This window comes from Fukomys damarensis, unplaced genomic scaffold, assembly GCF_012274545.1.
Source record: "Fukomys damarensis isolate Sample0158 unplaced genomic scaffold, DMR_v1.0_HiC HiC_scaffold_38, whole genome shotgun sequence".
Lineage (NCBI taxonomy): Eukaryota > Metazoa > Chordata > Mammalia > Rodentia > Bathyergidae > Fukomys > Fukomys damarensis.
This window is the reverse complement of record NW_022900950.1, coordinates 65675219-65700874: the sequence shown is the minus strand read 5'-3', so window position 1 is coordinate 65700874 and position 25656 is coordinate 65675219. Positions and strand designations below refer to the sequence as shown.

Below are 25656 nucleotides of genomic sequence, written 5' to 3'. Positions count from 1 at the left end.
TGATTGATGGGCCTTAAAGATCTACTGTAAGACAATTTTGATACTCTCGTCTACTCAAAAAGAAATCTGTGAATACTGCAATGTTTTTTCCCTTGCCAGGACACTCCTTGCCTGGTGTCATTTCTCAAGCTCTCCTGGGAAGAGATTAGTCTAAAACAACAAAGTAGCCAGATGTCTGGTTCAGAGAGAATCCCAGAGGCCAGGCTACAGTAGGCGAAAGAAACCGCGTGGGGCTGAAGATCAAAGCTACCTGAGAATTACTTATGGGCACATACTATGTGTCATTCCCATTATTAACAGTCTGAGAAAATTTGTTTCCCTAATTAACCCTTTTGTTGGAGTAACCTTAAATTTTAGTGAATATCTTTCTGTTTTGTTATATTTTCTTTTGTGTAGTTTTGAGGCATGCATGGTCCAAAAAAGAGAAATGAAAAAGGAACTCACGTGCTTGATTGAGATCTCTGAACTGCAGTTCTTATCCAAGATAGATGTGCTATCAAGTGTGTCATCATTTATCATAAAAGAGGGAAGCACTATGGTTCTAAGTTAAAATTTTAAATCAGTAGTTAGGAACTGCCTGGCTTATGTGTACAAAAACCTGTTCTTAGATTGCTGATCCTTACTTTTTAACCATTATTATTTAACTGCTTTACAGTGAAGGTTTTTAGATTATGGCTTCTTGGTCTTAAAATGAATTCAGAATAATTCCCACCGGTGGGATATTATACCTTATTAATAGTAGAGCTCATTTTTCCCCATATTGGCATTACTAATTAAGCGCTAATTATTATTTTTATTATTTTTTGCCTGTTTGCTTTATAGATACAGTTTTGTGTTGCTTAGACATGTACAAATTTGGAAGGTCTGAATAAATGTGCTGTTTTATTGTATTCTTAATTCTAGAGTCTCTAAAAGCTTTTAGCTGAATTTATTCCAACTGTAACTTTTGATGTCTTAGTATCTTGATGAAACTATCTGAAGGTAGAACAAAAGATTTTGCTTGACCTTGCTACTTGTTTTTTGTTTCTGTTTAACATTTTCATGTAACAACAGAAGCATATAAAGGCCTCATTCCTGCTTTCCTGAAGATATAATCATAAACCATTGTTATCAAGAGCATGATTAGCTAGCTTTAGTGCTTTAAAATGCTACAACACATTCTTTAACATCTAGTAATATAATGTCGGCATAAAAGCCATAAAAATGTCTTTAAATCTAATTGGAGATATGTGTTGGCAATTTAGTGCAGAGATTTTGTATTCTTTGTGTAGTGGTCAAGGGTTGAAAATGAAAGCTCCTAGGAGCAGTTTATAAGGATTAATTGATTTATTTGTTTGTTTTTGGATTTAACTATTGAAAGAATAAAATCAGCTTCTTGCACAAAGAACAAGAGAAGCAATTGTTATGTTTTTTCAGAGCTGAATTTATTGCTACTTGACGAAGGAGGATGTGTGCTTTCTTGCTTTATACCTGTGTTTCTACCTGGGTCTGCTGGCTACCCTCATTCTGAACAGCACCATTTGCTCTTATTAAACCAGCCTGACTTGCTGTCTTCCAGGTTCGAATACAGGTTGAATCAGTTCTAGCCATTGTGCCATCAGTGCTTCTAAGCCCCAGTTAGCAGATTATTCTAAGCAGGTAATATTTACAATAATAAAACAGCAACTGGTACTACATTTGCAGTTTCTTAAGAGTGATGATTGTGCCCGGATTTGCTCTGAGAGATGGAGTTAAAGCTCCAGCACTGTATCCAGTGGACATTGTCACTTCCCCTCTGCTGTTCCTGTTTTCCCTCCCCAGGGACTTCCACAGTGCCTCTCCCCACCTACCTCTAGCCCAGAACACATTTTATATGGGTATTTGTCGAGGAGAAGACTAAAAGTTACTTCTTTTTGTTTTCCAGAAGCTGCCAAAACAGTATTGCTACGTGCTTGCTTCTTAATATATTTATCTTGGATTGCTTCATTGGCCATTTGTTTTGCCTTTCCTCTCCTCTCCTCCTCCCTGTTTACAATTTGGACCATTAGTGTGTGTCATGTCTCTTAACACTGTACACTGAAGTGTTTGATTATGCCTTTTAAAAAACAAATATCAGATTTAAAGAGATGAAGTGTATTAGTTTCCTGTTTCTTTTTGGTTTGTTTTTCTTTTAGAGCTGGGAATGGAACCCAAGGCTTCATGCATGGTGAAGCACACAGTGTATCACTGACCTACATCTGCAGTTCTTTCTAAAACTTTGAGATAGGATCTTGCTAAATTGCCCAGGCTTGCCTCAAACTTGGGATCCTCCTGTCTCAGCCTCTCAAAGTACATGGGATATTCATTTTTGCTCTTTAGTTACTCTCTATTCCTTCCTCATGCATATAGATTCCTTTTCACATCGCCTCCTCCACTCATTTTTCTCTTTCTCCAGCTTTTAGTTCTTAATTCCTTATGCTATATGCAATATAGCTTTCTAGAAAGGCTTCTGATTTGAAATGAGACAAATTGTAAAAGCAGGCAACTAGGCCTCTTTTAGTAACTTAATATGTAATGCTGTACCTGAGTGCGTGTTGAGATACTAATATATAGAATTTTGTGATATATAAAATGCCTGGAATATAAATCAAGTTGATTTTGTTAGACTGTGATGATTTAATATGCATTTACTTCCTCTCAAGTTTAAAAACTTCAAGGTTAAGCATACAATTAAAATTTTTTTCCCATTTAATCTGTAATAGTCTAAAAGGATTTTTTAGCTATTGATGTATTTACTTTTTCCACTTACTGAGTACATTTCTCTAATTGTAAAGTGGTCATATTTATCCTCACCTGAGGTTTGGAGTAATAGCACTGGGCTGCCTAGTCCTGTCTAGAATAGTAATCTTGACTCAGTTTTCTGAGAAGCTGAGCTGGCACAGTGGTTGGCATGGGTCTTGGCAGGTGGGAAGGTCCTTTCTCCACTGCCGAATGTGTTGCTCAAGTGGTCAGTCCTAGAAGCAGTATTATCCTTTGTGTGTAAAAATGATCAGCTCTTGAATCCCCGTGACTTTTAACTCTTTCTAAAATAATGACAACATTTGAAAAAAGAAGCAGTAGAAAATTAACTGTTGTCATCACTTATAACCCAGTATGAGCAGTTGAGAGAAAATAAAAGGTTTAAGTAGACTATTTTACCTTTTTTCAAGTAACTTTTACATGATTAAATATGAAATGAAACTGTAGCCCATGGATAATCAGATACCTAAGACTAATGTTTGTGAGGCTGGATTTCCTGAAGACAGGAGGATCAGTTATTGTCGCCTGGGGATTTTGCCTGGGGAAAAATGTATGTGCCTCAACAGCTGAAGGGCTATTCAGAAGGAAACAAAGTAAAATGGCATCTCTTTCAACATGTAAGTTTGATATATCATACTTAATTTTATCCTTGGCAGAAATGTCAGAATGTACTACCCGCAAACCAACTCTAGAGCCACATCTACACCAGATTTAACTAGGTAAATAAAATCCTTAAGAATCAAAGAGCTCTCACTGGAAGAGGAGGGACCCTCTTGAGGGAAGGGAATGCTTTGGTAGAATCAAGAGGAATGTGCAAGTGTGACTTATTTCAAATACAGAAATGCACAGCCTAAAGAAACTATTGGTGGGGGCAAATTTTAAAAATTTTAAAACTGCGCTTCACCTTAGCCAAAAAGCTGAGAATCAATCAAATTTTAAAATTGGTATAACATGTTTAAACATAAATATCATGTTTTCACAGGATGTCTTATTTGTATTTACTCCCACTGAAACATATAAAAAAGTTTCTTTCATTTATGTTCAGTTTTCTGTGTTTTTTTTTTTTTAAATCTTTCACTTCATCCAAAGTTTGCTAATGCTGGAAATGATACAGTTCTCTCCATATTGCCTTGTCTACCACCTTTTAGAGACCACATTTTTCTAGCTGCATGAAGTTGCGATTTAAGTTTATATCAAATTCTTATTAATGGAATCACTGGCTTTCTATTGCATAAATATATATGTGTATATGTTCACTATGTATGTATGCTTTTCTATTGTTTACTCTAGAATGGAAGTGTATCCCTTTAAGGAATTAAAATCTAGACCACTCTTTATCCGGTTATCACCACATAGCTGCTGTTTATTGTTTTTTAATAAAAAATCAAGTTTCTAAATTTAATGACTTGAAAGATCTGTTACATTTTGTCAACTATAAGGAATAAAAAGTCCCTGGAATCCCCAAAAGATCAAGGAGGGAATGTGCCTAATATAGCATTAATATTTATAATAGTTTAGTATTTTGTATTTATACTTCCATCAACATATGTTATATTGCATTGTTTAGAGACATTAAACAGCTCAAGATTTACTCAGAGAACAAAAAAAGATTTTCTTGTTTGTTTTAGTTATAATTTTCCCAAGTGTTTGGCAAAGAGCAAACAGATTTCTTCATGTTGGGGTATTTATTTACCTTTTATAAAACTCTGTCTGGTATGATGGAAATAATCTGGAGAGCTGAGGAATCAGTGAAGGATCACGATCATCTGTCAGTGTAAAAACTGGTAAGTCTAGATATCAGATGTAACTGCCAGGGAAAACCAGTGCCCTGTGTAGACATGACTCCTGGTTCTTAATTCTTACTTAATTACTAGAGTGTACATGAAATCTATCAGCTTAGTTGACTTAAATAATAGTGTTAGTTCCTTAGCATTTAAAATTCATAGAAATCTTAGATAAATGTACTTTTGTTTGACTAGAGGATTCATTTTTTATTAAAATACCCATAAAAAAGTAACATTCCTATGAACTCATTTTTATTTAGAAATATTTGATCAGTAGAAAATACTTCCCTATCGAAGTTGGTGGTATCATGCTCCTTGAAAGTGTTTTTTTTTTAAAGAATACTTTTAAAAGTTTTCCCATTTAAATGAAATGTCAAATTATGCACTTCTTTGCAACCTTTTAAGAGGAAAACTGTAAAGTATAAAACTACTGTGCTTAATTCTACTGAAGTGAATTATACTTTCAAGTATCTATTACGGTGTTTGGAGGATGATCTTGTGTAACATGTAGTAAATGTACCTGTTTAGTAGCCTGCACCTCTTGGCTTTTCCTTACAAATTATACATTGGGGGGAAAAATCACATTTAGAGTAAATAAAAGGTGCATGGAACTGAGTAGCATTCAAATGAAACGTGCATTTCATAAATTCAAACAGTAAAAAAGATATACTGATGGGCCAACTTGATTTTCTTTTTCTTTTTGAAAGTCTTCAGTAATAATTTGAGATTTAAAACATAATTTGGTTGTATCTTTTGTGATTTTCTACTCTTGTTAATTGTAGTGGTTCAGCCTGATGCATTCTAAATTGGGGTCAGGATGCAGAAAGGCTTTATGGAAACCTGAGGATATGCTTGGATTAGAAAGAAGACAGTGATGTAGGGTTTCCCTCATTTTTGTCTCCTTGAGGAAATGTTGGCTGCCATCCAGGCCTCTGGTCACCTCTGGTCCTTTGCATTGATAGAATCTGTAGACAAGTGGTGACCAAGCAGTTAGCTTTTTTTTACCAGCTTGGGCTTCTGTATTAGAAATTCACATTTCGGTCTCATTCCTGCCTACTACAGCAGAATAGCCTTTAAACAACTCGACTTTAAAAAGTTTAAAGGCAATAAGTCAATTTCCTGAAAATGATGCAGAAACGTAGATTCAAATCATAAATAAAGAAATGGATTGAGTACGTTAAACAGACATAGGAAAATGGATTTCTGTCTTTTGTAGTAAGGTAATTGGGCACCACTGCTTGGCAGGAGCTGGTGCTATTGAGCCAGCTATAGCTGCCACAGGTTGATGGGCAGGTGATAAGGCAGCTTCCACTAGGGTCTGCACAGGAGGCCTACCTAATATGCTGTCTGCCCTAAGGGCCTATGGGAACACAGTTGGATTATTATGTTAATGCATGAGCCTGCTGCCCTCTTCCTATCCCAGCTGGGTTCCCTGTTGTTAGGAACTGCTTTGCACTGACAGTGGAGTAATATGCTTCATGATTGAAAGGGCAAAGGGGCTTGAAAGAAAAAAAAAGGAAAAGAGAATAGGCCAGCACAGATATGTAAATGAGGAAAGGAAATCTGTAGGAAGATTTCATTCTAAGTACAGAGAAAAAGTTTATTAGAAAGTTCTTCTCACAGTGCTCTAAAACCACTCATTTCTTAATTTCTGAGCTTTTTTGTCCTTTTTAACACTAGTGTCTTAGCACTACCAGGAAATGGTTTCCAAAATGGGGACTAGGATTGATTTGTTTTAAACTAAGATGATCTAACACATTAGTACCCAGGTATATAGAATACTGACAGCAATGCATTCTTTTGTACCTTCATTACTCTTTAATAGTTTCCCCTTGATATTTCACTATAGTTGTATAGAAAAGCTTCTTTTTAAGATACTGAAGAATTTATATTTTGTTTTAAAATATCACTTTGTTTCTTTTTATTCTGGACATGAATTTAGCAAATTGCATGAACTTGTCTTTTGGGAGTGGGTGGGGATGGAGGTGAGAAAATGGTTGGGTGGAAGGGGGTATTTTCTTGGGTTTACAGATTCATTATGAGTAGCAGTTCCAGCATTTTGTGTTTTGTTGAGGTTTTAAATGTTGTCACCTTAACATTAGTGAAGAGTATGGGTTTTGTTGCCTACAACCCTGTTTCAATTCTTACCTGACTGGTTAGTAATTAACTGTTTGATTTTACGTACTTCCCTTCTCATTTACCTTGGCTGTAAAATGGGTCTAACTGGACTCACTAAATGGGAGGATAATGGATAAAAGTCATTTAATCTGACACAGAGGGAGGGCTCATTACATGTATGCTGTGATGATGACACCTAATTGCCATTATGGTAACTGTCATGGTTATGAGACCATCATTTTAATATGTATGGCTTTCACTTGGATGAAGACTTTATCTCTTTTTTCTCTTTTCCCCCAGCAAGCCTCACCCACTAGGAATGACAAAAAATTAGATAGACACAGTTTAATCTAAAAAGAGTTAAAAACTCCTCAAATAAAAACAGCAGGACATGTTCCTTAATAGTTTTACCAGGTGTGGTTAACATATGCAATGAATGTTTTAAGTAAATATTATTACAGAAAAAGACAGGTCCCATTAGTCCCCCTGAAAATCCTCCCCCACCCTTTGAGCACACCGATCCCGTCATTGTGGCCACTCTCTGCAGCAGCTCTGGGAGTTCTCTTTTGTGTCTTTGCTAAATGTGGTCAAAAAATACAGTGAATGTAGCTGCCGAGTGCCATTCCATGGAAAAGCAGACTAAAAACATTATGATGTGTCCTCATCCTCCTTATTCACCATACCGGGCACTGTCCAGCTTCTGGCACTTTCACAAGTCAAAATGACTGTGAAGGGCAAGCATTTGAATTGACTCAATGACATAACTCAATGACATAACCAACCCAAAAGATGTCAGATGTGTCAAGTTTGTGTTTCCTAAAATGGAAGAATGAATTTTAAGGAACAGTGGAGGTTAAGAGGAGGAAAGGTGTACTAAGAATTACCTCCTGAGAGACAGTAGGGATCCGATAAGTGGGTTGCCACTGAGACCCTTTGTCAGAGGTAATTTTTACAGCAGAGTTACACTGTGGATACAACATGGGTCAAACTATAATCAGCCTATAATATTACAAATATAGCCGCCTAGCTAATAATTGATCCAATTGGAAGTCATGTTGCAAGAATACATGTGAAAGAACAAAGGCATTTTGGGGAAAGGATGGATTTAGATAGTTTGGGTGACTGGTGCCCAGCTGGACTTTTTGGACCAAGTGGTGTTTTTTATAATATAATTTTAAATTACTGTTTATCCCTCAGTGAGACATGTGGGCCTGGCCACTGCATCTTTATTTTGGGGTCTTGTCTTCTTCAGATGTGCCTCCAATACTAAACTTGAAGAATAAATCACAATTCTGATGTCTTTATGTTTCCACTGACTTCCTTAAGAGCCAAGTCTCTCACTGACTGTGTATTAATTTCTATCTAATTAAACTGCTTATAATAGTGTGGTTACTTCGCATCTGGTTAAAATGAATCCACACAACTGCTTTCTTTAAAAATGCAAGCATGCAAACTTATTTTAATAGTTTAGTGAAAACTTCATTAAAATATGAGGTAAGTGCTTGGTATTTATAGGAAGAAGGCTCCTTTCTGAAAAGGTAGCTAGGCATTTGACTTGAATAAAGAGAGAAGGAATCAGTTTTATCTAAGAAATCCTTCTTTGTAGCTATAGCATAATCTTTTATAACATGTCTCTTTATTACTTATACATAATGGGGTATATCGTACGGATGTGTATGTATATATGTATGTGTGTTGTATATCAGTGTCTTATGTCAGAATCAGAAATATACCTAGAAGAGCTCTAATTGAGGACATTCTTTAATAGTGTTTAAAATAATGCATTAAGTTCAAACTATAGTTGTTAAGATATTGAAGAAAAGACATTAAAGAAAGTAATAAGCCCACGAGATAGGTGAAAAAATAGTTAAAGACCAGATTGATGGGATAATTTCATTAAAAGACAAGGGGTATATTTTGAGGCAAATTAAGGCAATGTGTCTTTTACTGTACTAAATGTTTTTCTTAAATATGTATATTTTTGAATCAGAAGACCACTAGAACACCTATTTTCATATGATAACTTCAGGCAAGAGTTATGAAATAGAATAATAAAAAAGTAAGAATGTTAGCAGGGACAGTGGCAAAAAAGTAAAATACGAACAAGGAAAGCTACACTAAAAAAGGATATGATATTGTTGGGGTAGAAAGAGAAAGATAATGTTCCCAGGAATGGCAAGAAATATGTCTGAAGATAATCAGAAGATGATGTTTATGGCTAAATGGATACACATTGAGGCTCTACTCTTTGAAATAAATAGGATACACATATGTAAATACAGAACTGTTTCTCTAATGTGAGAAACTGAAAGTGTAAATGAGGACCAAAATATATAATAGATAATGTAAAATAGGAAGAAAAGGTCCAAAGGGGATGGGAAAATAGGGGTGGGGTGGCGGAAAGGAAAGAAGGGAAAGAAAAAACATAAGAAAAGAAGGAAAAATGGAAACAAAGTCTTTTGTAAATAAGGAGGGGTAGAAGGGAGGAAAGAGAAATGGGGAAAAAACAAGAACCAAGATATGTCATGTATAGGTACGGATGAACGTGATCATAATGTATACCTAAAATGTGCCAATAAACAATGAAAAAGAAAAGAAAAAGAAATAGTTAAAGAATGAAACCTTTTTACCACCCAGAGTGTCACCCCACAAAGCAATAGTGCAGGTTCCAGATGCTGCTATTGTCTGATTGTAGTTTTACATCTGCCCTGAACATAGGCATTGCACATACAGATCTTCCTCATTTAACGACCTACCTATTCATGCTCATGACTGAGGCATGTTGTTTGAATGTAAGACTCATGCTTGGATGAAGCACCTGTTGTTTTTTTTTGGTATCATTTGTACGTTTTATCTTTTTTGTATAGTATACCTTGCTTAAACAGTACTGTAATTTTTGCTGATCTTACAGTATAGTACTGTAGTTTTATGTTCTACTACACATTACAGTACTCCACATAAAAGTTATGCAAATACAAGCAAAGTCACCAAGTTTGAATTTCCTTTGACCATTTGTTCTGAATATTGTAATATACATACTATATACAGTTCTTCATTTAGCACCCAATTCATTTAACACCCTAGTTGCAGGGTCAAAACTTGGACTTTAAATGAGGAGTGTTTGTAGTTAGAAGCCCATTACCCAGTAAACTCTGTTTTAAAGAAAGTCCTATTTTAAAGTAGGTCTTGGTTTTCTTTACAGTAGCTTTGGATTTGACACATGCTATGCTCCTGCGTAGGTTAAAATGTTTTTAAGGACAGTGATCATGTCCTACATTAAAAAAAAAAAAACTTTCCCAGTTACACTGTAGGAATTCACCAAATGCCTGTTGACTGAATATTTGGGTTTATTTTAATGATAATGTTCAAGTTTCAGTAGGACTCAAGTTCATGGATTCCAGTGTCCCTGAGTTTCTCTTACCCTCACTGATACTGCTTTCAAGGAAGCCTTCTCCATGTGCCTCTCAGCAGCTTTGGAAAACTGCTGAGTTAAATTTCCCACCTCTCTGCAACACCAGAGATAACTCCTGCCCCTCCTGAACACCTTCCTGCCTCCACTGACCAACCGTGCTCTTTACCTCCTTCCTTTGTCATTTTTTTCAGAGACACCTGAAAAGTCAGAGTTGGCAAAATGATGGCTGAGGAAATGCACTTCATAGCAAAGAGGCCAATCAATGTCTTGGCGGAATGGTTGGTCTGTGCCTTTGTAGAGGCTTCTGGCCTCTGCAGTGGCTGTGATGTCCTGGTTTTGTTTCCATCAGCTTTGCTTCGTAGGAAATTTAAGCGACACTAAGTGATTCTTTTATTCCAAACCACAATCCTAATCAAAACTGTGAGGATCCTGTGCTCTGTACAAGTTTGTTTTCTCCCCAGTGATGGGTTTAAAAAAAAAATGTTGAGTATTTTTGTAGGCCTCACAAATTTCTGTTCAAAATAAGTTTTAAATAGCAAGTTATGAGTTTGTCAGTGAATTATATTATTAGAAAAAAGAAACACTCTATTTTAAAAGTCTTTCCCCATACCCTAATGTCCATCTTTCCTTTTTTCCACCTTAAAATGTTTGTCTGAGTTTCCAAATTTACCGGAAATTTTATATTCTTTTTTTTTCTGGATTCCTAATTTGATAAGACCTTGAATAATTGTTCTTACCACTTAGTAATATGATAATTCTGGTGATGACATATCTAGTTAATAATAGGTAATATTTATTAAGTACTTTACTAATGCTTTATATGAATCATATCATTTAATTCTCACAGATTGTTATAAGTAGGTATTAATATTATGCTCATTATTGAGACAAGGAAACAAGGGGTTAAAATAGCTCAAGTCAATTTGACAGAGTTCTTTATTCACACCTAAGAAAGCTAAATCCAGGGCCCTCTGGTACCTTCATGGCTGTTTTAGGTGGCAAACTACATACTGGAATATCTTTCTTCTCTTGATTCCTTGCAGTCTTTGGGTTATGTTCTGATTTAGTCAATTTTCTGTTGCTATAACTGAATACCACAGACTAAGTCACTGATATAGAACTGGAGCTTGTTTAGCTCAGGGTTCTGGAGGCTGGGAAGTCAAAGTGCATGGTGCCTGCATGCTCTCAGCTTCTGACAAGGGCCTTCTTATCTGATGGCATGGCAGCGAGCGCCAGGTGATGGTGCAAGCAAGGCTTCCAGTGTGAGCTGCATTTATGGCAAAGCCACTCCTGTGGTAAACCATGAATCCACGCATGTATGGATCCACTGATGAGGGCAAAGCTGTCATGGCCCAAGTACCTCCCCGAGGTCCAGTCTCTTAACGCTGCTGTACTGGAGACCAGGTTTCCAGCCCATGAAGTTGGGGGAACACATACAAACCCTGGCTTGTCCATATCTGTCCTTTTGCAGGGGCTTGTATCACATTAGGCAACATCAAATCACATATATCAAGGAAGCTGGATCATGGATAAATAAGGAGGGAAAAAAACATGCTAAGGGGCAGGGAAAGTTTTTTAAAAAAATTTAACACTACTTTTCAGGGCTTTTCGAGTATGGAGCTTGGTCCTGTCTCTGTTAACCATCTGAAAGAAGAAAGAAAAAAGTAGCCTAACCAATCTCTGTTTGCTGGTGAAGTATAGTAGTAAATTTGTGTGAAAACAGATTAGTTAATGGGAAACAGGCAGGAGAAGGGGATGAAAGGCAGAACCTGAGTTTGCCTTAACTTCTTTAAATCTAGTTTTGGACCTAATCATCTGCTAAAGTGCACAAATAGATCCTGAGAGAAGAGGAAAGTTATCATGAGGAAAGTAGGAGTAGATGAGTCACCAGCCCTTTATGACTAAGCCCAACACCATTTGAGAAAAACCTCAAAGTAACCTGGCTTTCAGCAAGCTCTTGCCTTTTGCAGAAAGAGCCAGGAGAGCCCCAAGACTGACACTTCTTGACGTTTTCTACCTATGCTTACTTTTGGGCTTCCAACATCCCAGCAGCCAGTTTGAGAGGAGGTGCTTGGTCCTAAGTGTGCCTCCTAATGCTCTAGCTTTGCAGAAGTGAGACTATCTTTTTACCTCATGAGTGCCTGGGTTCAAGAGTCAAATGTTGGATTCACCTCCAATTCATTTAATTTCATTCTACCAACTACTTAACTTCTCTGAGCCTTATACTCTACATCTATAATATGAAGTAACACGTACCTCATGGGGTATTTTGAGAATTAAAGTAACACTTAACTGACTGGGATACAGAAAGTGGTCGGTAAATGTCACCCTTTTTCCTTCTGTTTATGAAAATGCAATTTTGACGAAAACATTAAATAAAAGATGATCATTCCATTATAAATTTCTGGGTCCAGAAAAATAGATTTTTATATCTTGTCCTTACGGAATTGTAAGCCTCATCTCTCACTTAAGACTTTGCATCACTGATCTAGGCAGAAAGAAATGGAGTTCAGTTTGGTTAACAAAGCCTCTTGGAAGTAATTTTTAAACTGTGATGAAGCTAGGTTAAGTGAGAGCCAAGTGGGGCCACTTCCAGGGCTTTTGGAGGTGAAGCAATTTGTTTTTATACTTGTATCAGTGCTTTCACTGTCTTAAATCTCATTTCTAGTCCCTTAGCTTCCATAATAAAAGACTTCAGTATTCTACATTTTTATTAAACATCTTTTTTTTGGACTCCAATTTGCATTTCAGATAATATAACAAAATGTATGTGTTTCAAATATTCACTGCATAATTGTGATTAGAACATGTAATCCCTCAAAAGATGTTAATTGCAATTTAAATTCACACTGAATTTAATTAAGTGAGTTGGGGATTAGAAAGTAGATGTAAGGAGTAGTTCAGGGAATACATTTTTTAAAAGCATCCACTTTTTTTTCTAAAAAATGTAAACCTCTTTCAACTTATGATTAGAAAGATGCAGAAAATATAGAAGAAAAGTAGAAGAAGCAGGTTAAAGGACATTTTAGGAAAGGCTCTGAATTGAAGCTAATTGTGGTTAAAGTAGGAGGGCTGGTTACAGTACTACATATTCTCGCCGAGTCTTTCAGTTCCTCACTTGGTGCCTGATAAAGACTGGGTGAAGATCTTTAAGAACTGCAGAGAATGACTGGGTGTGAGATCTTTCAGTCCAACTGTAATCCACAATCTCCTGGCAAGGGAATGCCTTGTGAATAAGTAGATGGAATAGGAACTTTGTGTACAGGAAATTCATTTTTAAGCAATAATTTTCTATGAAGTCTCTATTCTATTAGAATAAAGAATAGCCTTGGAAGGAATGCAGGTGTCTTTTTTTTTTTCCTAATAAAATACTTTAAAAATACTAAAACTTGAGATTTAAGTTTTAAACAGTATTAAGTGGCCTAATCTTCCAATGATTGGGAGGAGGAAGTGTTTAAATTAATGTTATAATGTTGGGTTAAGTTTTCTAAAAAACTATCAGAGTACCATTATGCCTATAAACTGTTTTATTCATACATTTCCCTAGGAATAAATTTTAAATCATGGGTCAGTTCTAAGATAATCGAAACACAGTTTTAAAATCAAGTGCATCATTTGAAGTCCTTTATCTTCCTGCATTTAGAAAATGTTCATTTACTTCCTAAAATCTCTTTGAACAAGCCACGTCATGCATGTGATGCATACATTTCTGAAGGGAGAGAGGCAGCGAGGAGAGAAAAAGAGGAGTGAGCATATGAATGACAATTTATGTAAATTATCCACACTGGCTGCAAGATACTTTGTGGGACTCCATTAAATAGCTAATTATTTTAAAAACAAATTTCAAGGTCCCAAAATGTTGATCTTAGTTGATTTTATGTGAATTCAGGGGGAAGCACTATCTTTGTTTCAGAAGAAACTGATCATTCTTAAAAATGAATCATATCTGAGCTTAACATCTGGAATAGAGTTCTATGACATATCTTTGCTGTTGTAAGTAGTAGATAAAGGGATGCATTTTTAAAATGAGTAAATAATAAACTCTTATTTTTTTTTGTTGATACTGGGAATTGAACTCAGGTCCTTGCGCTTGTGAGGCAGGTGGCGGCACCACAGAACTAAATCCATGGCCCAATAAACTGTTAAAAGAAGTAAAAACTGTGTTTTTACCTAAGATATTATCTGTGGCTTTAAGTTTTACATCTTCATTCATTTTGCTTGCAATTCAAAAATCATTCCACATACATATCTTCAGTTATCTCTAATTAATTTTTCTCAAAAATGTATATGCTTTGATAATCACTGAGATGTATACTTTTTCTCGTATCATACAATAACTGTTATTCTCAGTGAAATGACTTTTTTTCCTTTTTGGGTTAGGTTCACATTCTTTCCTTTTGACGAGGGCCAAAGCAACATTCATTCATTATCCTCAAAAGTTCATTGCATTGTAACATATTGTAGTTCAATACAGTATTCCACAATGACTATATAATTTTATATTCTTGTATGGTTATATTTTTCATTACAAAAATATTATATATGGATAATCTAGAAAATATAGATAAGCAAAATAAAAAAACCACCGTAATCTCAGTGGTTAGATAACCTATGTTAATATTTTTATGTATATTTCTCCAAACCTTTTTACCTGTATTGCTTAATAAGATCTTATACTACATTCTTTTGTAATTTTGTTTTCCACTTACTATATTGCAAAGCTTTTTCTACATGTCCCTTGCCCTTCTTTTTATACACTGTATTATTCTTATGAATGGATGTGTAATGATTAGTTTTACCTTGGATATTTCTAACATTTGTGCTACTAGATAATAATGGTATGATGATTCTTTTAGATAAATTTTTTCTTGGATTTGTACTATTTTCTTAGATAAATTTTTGCATTTTTAGGACAGTGATGCTTACCACACTTTAGCAAAGTTAGGAAGTGGGGTTAGTTAACATTTCCCTTAAATTGTCAATAATACGCATTATTATTTTTTAAAATTTTTGTTCATTTAGTGATTTTTCTCCCCACGTACTACTTTTGTTTTCTCATCTTAGTACAAGATAGTCCAAAGATGAGAAATCTGTATTTTATAGAAATTATAGGTAATAAATATTTTTATTTTATTTGCTCTCCCATTTCTGTTTCTCATATTTCAGAGTAAAATCTAGGGGCAACATTTAAGAAATTGAGAAGTTGCTCTCAAGAAATACGCAGCATAGTTCCTGAATTAGTTGTTTAACTAATCCTCTAATCACATTGTAAGTGGTGCCTGGAGAAGGATCAAGGGACAAGACCTTTAAGCATTTTTTAAATCATATCTTAAGACCTTGGAGAATCTGAACTCATATAGGAATGTCTAGTCTACTGTTATTACAGTGAAACCTTCTGAGAGTATCTTCTCCCAGATATAAAATGTTTGACCAGAAGAAAGCCTCAGGTTGTCAGAGTTAGTTACATGCTGTTGTTCAGCTGGGCTTCTTTATTAAATCATCTCTTGGCAGTCCATTAGTTGTGGTGCTATAGCTATTGCATGGCCTACTAAGCTAATATACCTTCAGTCACCAACAGAAGGACACCCTTAGTACAAATGTGAAGTCAGTTCAGTGCTTCACTGCTTGCTGACTGGTGTGTGGCTTTTTGTTTTGTCTATATGATTTTCATGCCATATACTTTCGACATCGAGACATGTATGTATGGAATGCACATATTAGAGTCAAATAAAGATCAATGGCTTGGAGAAACAAGAGGCTTTGGGAGCTCTTCCTTATAATTCTGTTGCAGCTACTGTCAGGTATTATGGCATCTTGAGCAAGTCACTTCCTACTGTGGGCTGCTGGTCAACTTCTATGTGTAAAATTAGGAAATTGGGAAGATACCCTCTAATACTTCTTTCTGTATTACATTGTCATTGTTGGAAATATAAATTACATTTTGCTGAGTGTCACACTTTGGAGTTTCTTCTTAAAGCAGCTCAGCTGTGATTTTATAGAGCACAAAAAGAATTGATATATTGTGTGCCCTATAAAAGTTTGAAAATGAGAGAAGATTCATATTATTTAGTGGTAAGTGATACAGGAGTAAGCTCTCTTACAGTAAATTTGCTTTAAAAAAATCAAGATTTCATAGTAATTACTGAAAAAATATAGTTAGGCTTTATTGTGAAAAGAATCCCAAAATTTTAAATTAATGAAAGTGAGCTTATTTTAGCATTCACTTAGTAATACACATTATAGCTATTTGCTAATTGTAAACTTATTGAAGGAAGAATCAAATATTATTTGGAGGCAGTGGGAGTTAATGTAATTTTTCTAAGAAAATCCTATGATGACTTGTAGCCACATCTTTCCTTCCTGTGCATTTTTGCAACCCATTCATGAAGGCATGAACATGAGGAAAGAACTGAATCTTCCTCAGTATCCGCAGGTGCTCTCATCTAATAAAGCTTCAGGTCCTACTTCTCTAAGCACCTATGCTATCCTTTTCTGCTCACTCCTCGACTTTGTTCTGATTTTGTTAGATCTGTATCCTCTGCAAGACTTGCATTTATATTTAGGAAGCCCTTTTTATTTGCGATGTATTGCCAGATGTTTAAACCATGGCATGATCAGTGAGCATAACCTATCCAAAGCTGAAGTTGGAAATGGATGTTGTTGTGAAGTAGTCGGGGAGTAGAGGTAGGAAAGGAAAAAGTTTTCTTGGGGATCTTTTTAGAAACAGACTTTAGAACTGTTCTTTTCTCACTGTGTTGCCTTTTGTTTCTTGTACAGCCTAAGTTCCTTATACAATGAAACTTACTGGGCCTTTTCATAATATTGTATAGGGTAAGCTTTATATTTGTCAAGTCATTTAATCTCAAAATTTTCATGAAATTGATATTATCCCCCACTTAATAAAATGAATAAATTGAGATGTAATAAATGTTCATAGCTGAATACGGGACCAAGTTGTTTTGAATCCAGGTCTTCTGATTTCATGAACTGTGCTTTTTCTAGTACTTCTCAAAAGCTTCTATCATGATTTTAAATTAAAACTATTTAATATGAAATCTGTATCATCCTTAAGGAAGTATAAAATATCTCTTGAATTTCAGATAAGTTCAGGGAATATTTAAGTATCTATGTTATGTTACTGTTATAAGTAATGAGACATTTTTACAGGGCTGAGGACTTAGCTCAGTGGACCATGCCTGCCTGTCAAGTGCAAGCTCCTGAGTTCAATCCCCAGTACTGAAAAGACAATTTTACAAATGCCAAGCAGAGCCCTGAAATTTAATGTTTTGCATTTGTCTGCTTTTACTTAGCATTAATGCTTTTGAGAGTCATTCATATTGTTGCATGTATCGGTAGTTCATTCTTTTTTATTACTGAGTAAAATTCCACTGTATTATAACTTGTTTATCCATCAGCCAGGTCTTCCAATCTGTATGCCTGCCTTTCGTTCATTTCTCTTTCTTTCTTCCTTTCTCCTCCTCTTCCTTCCTTCCTTCCCTCCCTCCCCCATTCCTCTTTTTTTCCCTCTCTTTTTTAGCATTAGTGCATGGCTGTCAGAATAAAGCAAATCATATCAGCAAAGAGAATTTTAAAGTTTACTGTTGTGAAGTAAGTACAGATTGCAAACCAGGAGAATTCAAAATCCAGAATGGTTAGAAGTGCAGAGGTGGAGCCAGGTGTGGTGGCGCATGCCTATAATCTGAGCACTCCGGAGGCTGAGGCAGGAGGATGGCTGAGTTCGAGACCAACTTGGGCTACATAGTGAGTTCCAGTTCAGTCTCAACTGCATAGTGAGACCCTGTCTCAAAAAAACCAAACAACAACAACCACAACAGCAAAAAAAAGTGCAGAGGTGGACCCAACAGATGAAGGTGGGGACTTCCAGGTAGCAGAGACCTGGCTGATAACAATTACTTTTTACAGATTTTAGAGGGCGATTTAGATTTTATTTCTGATTATCAGAGGCATTTACAAGAAATAACCTAAGTTGAATTTTGCATACATTTGCAAATCAGGCAAGGCTAAATAATTTTTATGGGCTGACTGGTTCGGTCTGCTTGGGGGATTTCCAGTCTTCACCCTTCATTTTTACCTTAACAGGGCAAATGTTAGAGAGAGGTACAATTGCAGTAGACAACCTCACTTCTTTCCTGTTTATAGGAACAGTCGTACCATTAAGTATGTTAGCTTTGCTTTCTGATAAAGATGCCGTTGTCAGGTGGAGGAAATTCTTACTCAAATCTAGTCTCTTCATATCTAATTTTCTGAGTTTTTATCAAGAATCACGTATTGTTTTGTAATATACTTTTCTACATATATCAAAATGACTGTGTACATACATATATATATATATATTTTTAATCTATTAATAAGGTGAGTTACTTTGATTGATTTTCAAATCTTAAACCAACTTTGCATTCCTGGAATAAACCTAGGTATAAATTCTACCTTATGATATATTATCCTTATTATATTTTGCTAGGTTCAATTCAGGTTTTGAAAGGAATTTTGTGTCTATGTGTATGAAAATTATTTTGCGGTTTTCTTATGATGTTTTAATCTGGTTTTGGTATTAGGCTAATACTGACTTCATAAAATGATGGCACAATTTTCTTTCTTTTTGTATTTTCTGGGTGAATTTTCACAAAATTAGTATTTCTTCATGTAATGTTTGATATAATTCACAAACAAAGACATTTAGTCCTGGGGATTTCTTTTGGGGAAAGCTTTTAAACATACACTCAATGTCTTTTATATAACAGGTTATTATTGTTATTATCATTATTATTGTTATTATTTGAGAGTGCTTTGGTAGTTTGTGTCTTTCAAGGAATTTGTTTCATCTAAATTTAGGGGCATAGTGTTGTTCATATTATTGTCTCTTAAATAAACTGAAGGATACTATGATGCCTACTCTTATGTGGACAGAAACAGCCAAAATGGATAACTTGTGGCTTATAGGACATATCAGGCATGCTGCATGTTGGTGTGTGGTATGAGTTAGGAATGATTTTCACATTTATGTAATGGTTGGGAAAAGTAAAAGAAGGGTAAAATTTCATGATTTGAAAACAAAATCAAATTATAGTATCCATACATAGGTAAAGATTTTGTGGACTACAGACACGCTCAGTAGTTTATACCTTACCTATAGCTGTCTTTGTATTTAACAACAACAGAGTTGAGTGTGACCACATGGGCCACAAAGCCTAATATATTCATTATGTGACTGTTATATAATAAAAAATGATATGTAGTCTTGTCCAGGTTCCTGGTACAAATTTTCAATTCTTTGGAATTTTCTGAATGCTCAGAGTGCCTTTGTTATGTGAATTAAGTATCTCTAGGTGGGTCCTTAGCTTCAGGTTGGGGACTGGCCTGGGGAAAGAGCCAGCCAAGTGCTAGCAGGTTGACTGCTAGAGAAAGGGAGGGGGCTGGGCTTTGAGTTCAGTCAAGTGATCACTGATTTAATCAGTTATGCCTACATAATTAGGCCCCATGTGAAAACTGGACACTGAAGCTTATCATTGTTTCCTGGTTGGCAAACAGGTTGTTCTCTGGCTCCAGGAAGAGAGGGCATGGAATCTGTTCCTTCCTAGACCTTGCCCTGTTTGTATCTTCACCCCACCCCTGACCCCTCAGCCTGTTTCTTTGCCTCACCAGGGGTCAGGGTCTTTTCACTGAGCTGTATCCTCAGCATCTTTTATTTTGAGACGGCGCCTTGCTAAATTAAGTTGCTCAGGTTGGGCTCAAACTTGTGATCCTCCTGCCTCTACCTCCCATCGCTAGGATTATAGACATGTGCCACCACACCTGTGGCTACTAGACAGTAGCCCTGTTAATAAAATTGCAAGTCTAGCACTTTCAGTGAGTCTTAGGAATGATTCTACTGAATTATTGAGCCTAAGAAGGTCATGGGAACTTGGATTTGTAGCCATGTTGGTCAAAAGTGCGAGTAGCTTGGGAACTCAAGGGACAGTCTTATGGAAGATGGAACCTTTAACTTGTGGAGTGTGACACTAACTCCAGGTTGTTAGCATGAGAATTGTACCGAGGAATACCTAGTTGCTGTTAGACCAGTTGGATTAAAGCTGAACAGTGACTCTTTACAAAAAAATGCCGCTAATCCTTGTTTTAGACGTTTATCAGCTTTATCAATGTTTTCTCAGAAAACCGGCTTTTGATTTTGTCTTGTTTTACTTCCTTCGCTTCTGCTCATGTCTTTATTATTTCCTTCAGATGCTAATTTTGTGTTTAATTTGCTTATTTTTTTCTGATTTCTTATGCTTTGGAATTGTGCCATCTTTCCCATCTTCTTGCACAGTGACATCATTTGCAGTTTGAAATTAGCCATGGTGGGAGTATTTACTCCATGAAAATCAGCACATGTCACAGATTGTTGTTCCTCTCAACCCCCATCCTGACAGCCAGTTGTTAAGTATTTACTAGCACATTACTTGTAATGGCAACAACACAGCTCTTCTTAAATTTTCTCAGGGGACATAACAGGAGAAAATGATCTCAACTCAAAAGCTAATTCAGAAAATGGGAGAATTGACTAGTGAAAATGTGATTGAATACAGATTTTAAACTCTAAAACTCTAAAGGAGATTGTGCAGTCTTTGATTTTGAAGACACAAAGTGTAGGATGTGTACGTACCATTAGTTAGTGATTTCATTGAATTCTTTTTTCTTTTGAGGAAAATACCTTGATTAGATGATCTGCAGAAGTTCCTCACAGCTTAGTGGTTCTATGGTAAATTATTTCCCAGAAGGTGGCAGGAAAGCTATTTTTATTGCTAATGAAAAGCTGATGAGAGAGTTTTCGCTGAGGGATTGCTTAAGAAGCTCTGAGATTGCCAGACCTAATGGATGAAAGAGAGAGGAAATCACAGTGTTAGATAGGTAGAGTCTACGATTTGTAAGAACCATTAGATGCGTTGACACAAGTTGTCACTTAGGTTCTGTGGATGCCCTTCTAAAGAAAGTGTTCGGGGAATTCTTGGCCGGTTTCTGCCTTGATGTGAAAGCTCAGTCCATGTGTTGGCATTAAGCAGGGCTTCCATTAATTGATCAGAGAAATGCTGTTGTATATCACTAGGAGATACTGGAAAAAGCCCGTTCTAAAGGAAATTTCAGTAGTTAATTTCTGGGCTGCCACAACTCTTTGATAGCACAGAGTTTGCATTAAGCTAGTGTAATGTCTCTCTTCTATCCCTAAGCTGTGACTTGGCATTCTACGTTATTTAGTTTTGCATTCTGAGGCCCGGATGAGAAATTGTGCTGAATGAATGAGTAATTAGAAGAGTATTTGTTTTATTCCTTTATGAAAGAGATACAAAACACAAAAGATTAAAAAAGATTAAACTTCAGGAATATTGATAAATCATCCTTTTAAGAAGATGTAATGTCAAGTATGAGTAACATTTTAAATAACTTTGTTCAACTTAATCTTTGATATCTGTGTTTAATAGGCTGTATATAAATAAATTATATGTTTTTTCAATTTAGGAGCAAGTATTCTGGGTGATACCCATAGTGTGTTACTCTGAGTAGTCAGCGATAATGAAGCAAAGAAGACTCTTCAGGTAGTCCCCTCATGTTATTTCCCTCAGTTCAGCCAATTTTTAGTCAGACATTGATGGAGCACCTGATATGTGCATAGCATTGTTCCAAGTTTGCCTACAGATTAAAGAGAGAGCCTCTAGAATTCTAAATAAACAACATCCAACACTTATTATATGCTTTGTTTTCACTACTATGCATTTAATTAGGACAAACGTCAAGGAAGAGCACAAAAGGAACAAACATCCATAATCATTACCCCAATGTAACCACTATTACTGTAACCGCTATTCGTGTTTTCCACATGTGCCTTTCTTTCTATTGTGTATGTCCAAATGCCTGCTTAAAATAACATGTGAACTAGTCAGTGTATCTAACAGAGAGAGTTCTGGGGTTGTCTGGACATGAATTCCCTTCTGGTATTGCTGCTGTGCATCCTGAATTTGGGAAAGACCCTTTGCCTTTCTGGGGTCCTCTAATGGAAGAATTATCATGTGTCAGAGGATCTTCCCACTTGGAAATTCTGATTTTGCTGAAATTGAACACCCTGGAAGACTGAGCTTTCGGAATGACAAAATAAAAAAGATTTTATTACATCCATCTTTATCTCAACGATAAGACAGATTTAAGTCTGGAACTAGTACATATATTTCTTATTATGTCTTTAGGTTTCGTTATTATCCACTAGGACTTAAAGTTAACAAATTTCTCCAGGAACCAGAACCACAACCTGAATTGGTGTATTTATTTCAGTTGATAAATACGTTTTTAGGAAAATGTGAAAGCAATTTCTTTAAGCTTGATATGCTACTAGAAATAAGAAATACAGGCTCCACTACTTGAAGTACATAGCATTTTGTCAGAAAAGTATACCGAGGAGAAAAGAAAGCAGCTATATTACTTGATTCTTTTTGCACCTCAAGAAAATTGATTTTGCTCACTCTCTCCTGCTCTGTGCATATTGCAAAAATGTAAATTGGTATGCAAGAACTATTACATATTAGCCACCAAGCCTTTAAAAGTGTTAAAAGGTGACTGGTTTGCCTTAGAAGGGTCAGGTTGCACATTAAACGATTTTTGTTGAACAGCTAAGATGTCCTTTTACTTTTACCATTTTGTACTAGGATTTTTTGTATGCATTTTAACGGTTATTTAAGAGTCCCCATGTGCTTAGAAAAGAATCTGAATATATGTGCCTTTAAAAAAAAAAAGCTTCAACACAATTCAGGTTACTCCATCAATACCATCAAATGACTGGGTGCTATAGTGGGAACAATATGTAAAAATACAGCTTGTGAAAGATTTCCTTTATTAACTGTCATCATCCACAGAATATATGTTCAAATAAACGTTGTGTAATAACTAAATTTGAGATTAATAGGCCCCTTAAGAAACAGCGAAGTCATTCAGAATAGTCAGTGAAAAATAGGCTGTAAGACGGTAACGTGCACATATTGTCCTGCTTACATGCTCTCTCTGGTGTCATTCCCATTTATCACTGTCAGCCAGCTCTGTTCTCATTAAAACACTCTCGCACAAAAGCAACTTAATTTTCTTAAGAGGAGAGGACACCTGATTCAATTTAGCATCCAGAAAACAGTAAGTTGAATATATTTTTCCTTACCTGAATTGAGATGAATAATAAGACCAGCAACCTCCATTCTCCTTAAGAGTGAGGATATTAAATAATTTTTTCCATGATGGTGTCAAGAAATGGACCTGTAGAAATAGGCAAGAAATGTAGCTTTGAAAACAGCCAGATGTCAAACATTTACTCTGAACTTATATTTCTCTTCATTCCTGAAATATTTTTTGAAACAAGGTATTCAAGTGTTCTCAAATTAATCTTTTTTTTTTAATTGGTGAAAGCCTGGTTGAAAAGACATAGTCAATTATAGTTTCCAAATAGCATTCTACTGTTTAGCCATTGCTGCTTAAAATACAATTCTCTACATAAATAGAATAAAATGAAAGGAGCTCCTATAATATTGAGCAGAGTGCATAAACTCATATTTTAATTGGTTTCCTTTTGTTAGCCTATTTGCTTTTCTGTAGTGTTGCTAAATATTATTTAAAATAATACAAATATATAAATATAACTGAAATGTCACTTGTTACAAATTTTTATGGTAACAATAGTATGGAAATAGTAACAAAATTAGTGAAGGAGTTGCTAATGTGAAAAGTATAATTATCTTTGAAAACAATGAATTTTTTTTTTGCTTTTGTATATAGCACTTTTAAAAGTTTCTTACAAATAAAAAATTTCTGTATTCCTGTATTTAATTGAAGCTCAAGGATTAGAATTCAACCCCTGATGTTTTAAGTGTGTTTTTAAAACTGAATTTATGCTTAGAATGAATAAATTGTGGTATTTATACAGAGTGGAGTATTACTCTGCCATAAACAAGGATAAATGAGTCATTTGTAGGAAAATGAATACATCCTGAGACCATAATATTAAGTGTAATAAGTCAGACATGCTGAAATGTCACATGGTTTTACTTATAAGAGAAACCCAAAGTATAAATAAATTGAAGAGCAAATTAGAAAATAGATAATAAGAAACAGGGAGATAGATCTTTTGCAAGAGGGAAGAGAACCAAAAGATGGAAAGGTGGGGGAGGGAGAATAGGGGAAAGGGATAAAAAAATTAAGATGTTCTACGTACACGTATCAACTTTCCACAATGAATGTAGTCATCTTGTACTGCAGACATATATGAATAAATTTTTTTAAAAGAGAAAAAATGAATATTAAGGCTAGGTTTGTGTCCTGTGAATAGATAATTTGCGTCTTTAGAGGCTACATTCACACAGTCGAGGAACTTTTCCAGGGTAAAGCAGCTCAGTGTTGGTATCTAACAATCATGACCTATAGTCAGTTGTCTTTTCTTTACTTTGCCATAGGCAATGGGAGCCAGAGATTGTGCTAAATAAAACTTGAGATGCCTACTGACATTTTTATCTTAGAGGAAAGACTTTTTTGTTGCTTCTGGCCTGTCTGATTAGTCCTGCTTTATTTTCTCCGTTCTTTAGTCATGATTGTGTCAGTTAGGCTTGAAGTAATAGAAAAATCAGACTAAAAGTGTCACAAACATGCAGGGACTTATTTTTCTCATATCCGAAGATGCCTGGAGGTCACACTGCTGGTGCTTGCTCTGTGGTTCAAGGATGTTAGAGTGGGGTCTCCGATGTGCGCTTTATGGCTGCCAGATAGCTTTCATTGGCCAGGCGCGAGAAGGGGCGGTACCGGAAGCCACCCTCCCTACTTCCTACCATCCCTCGTATCTCATTGGCCAGGGCTTTATTGCATGGCTTCCTCAGCTTCACCTTTTTCATCTATACTTTTTGCATCATGTTTAAAACCTGCTTCTTTTTCCGAGATGGTTTCACATTTTCTTACAAGGGTTTTAAATTTTGCCTTTCCTATCTAGGTCTTCAATCTACCTAGTATTTTTTTCCCTTTCATGTATTGTGAACAGGCTAGTAGCATCTCCCTTCCATGTTGCTTGGAAATGGCAGTGGTGCCATAGATAAGTTTCTCCCATCATTTGCAGTGCTCCCTGAAGTAAGTAAAGGTCTTAGCATTCTGTGAGCCTGAAGCAGGAGGATCCCAAATTTGAGGCCAACCTGAGAAAGTGAGTGACTTAACAAGGTCTGGTCCAAAGATGCAGCTCAATGTGAAGTCCCTGGGTTCAATTTCTGGAACTGAAAAAATAAAGTCATGTATTTAGCAATTAGTATCGAATAACCCATAATCCAGGGCACTTTAGGTAGAAACTTTATATTCCCTCTTTCTTAACCTAGGCCATCCCAAATTTGAGGCCAACCTGAGAAAGTGAGTGACTTAACAAGGTCTGGTCCAAAGATGCAGCTCAATGTGAAGTCCCTGGGTTCAATTTCTGGAACTGAAAAAATAAAGTCATGTATTTAGCAATTAGTATCGAATAACCCATAATCCAGGGCACTTTAGGTAGAAACTTTATATTCCCTCTTTCTTAACCTAGGCCACATATAT

General features: G+C 35.8%; 1 protein-coding gene and 1 long non-coding RNA gene across 5 annotated transcripts in view; one reads left to right on the top strand and one right to left on the bottom strand.

The window, feature by feature from the left end:
* LOC104853087 overlaps window positions 1-24340 on the bottom strand; it is a 39399-nt gene extending 15059 nt beyond the window's left edge. The window contains exons 1-3 of the long non-coding RNA XR_004515681.1: window positions 24308-24340; window positions 23261-23355; window positions 20780-20936 (exon numbers count right to left, since the gene is read on the bottom strand). This is a non-coding gene — a long non-coding RNA (uncharacterized LOC104853087). The remainder of the gene's footprint in view (window positions 1-20779; window positions 20937-23260; window positions 23356-24307) is intronic.
* Slc10a7 (solute carrier family 10 member 7) overlaps window positions 1-25656 on the top strand; it is a 243055-nt gene that overhangs the window by 44214 nt on the left and 173185 nt on the right. Inside the window, exon 5 of one of the 4 annotated variants that reach the window (XM_033759910.1) lies at window positions 10263-10596. The exons of the other annotated variants lie outside the window; for them this stretch is intronic. Coding sequence (XP_033615801.1) covers window positions 10263-10301 — 39 coding nt within the window. The 3' untranslated portion in view covers window positions 10302-10596. Of the gene's footprint in view, window positions 1-10262; window positions 10597-25656 lie in introns of those variants that run through there. 4 annotated transcript variants of the gene reach the window in all.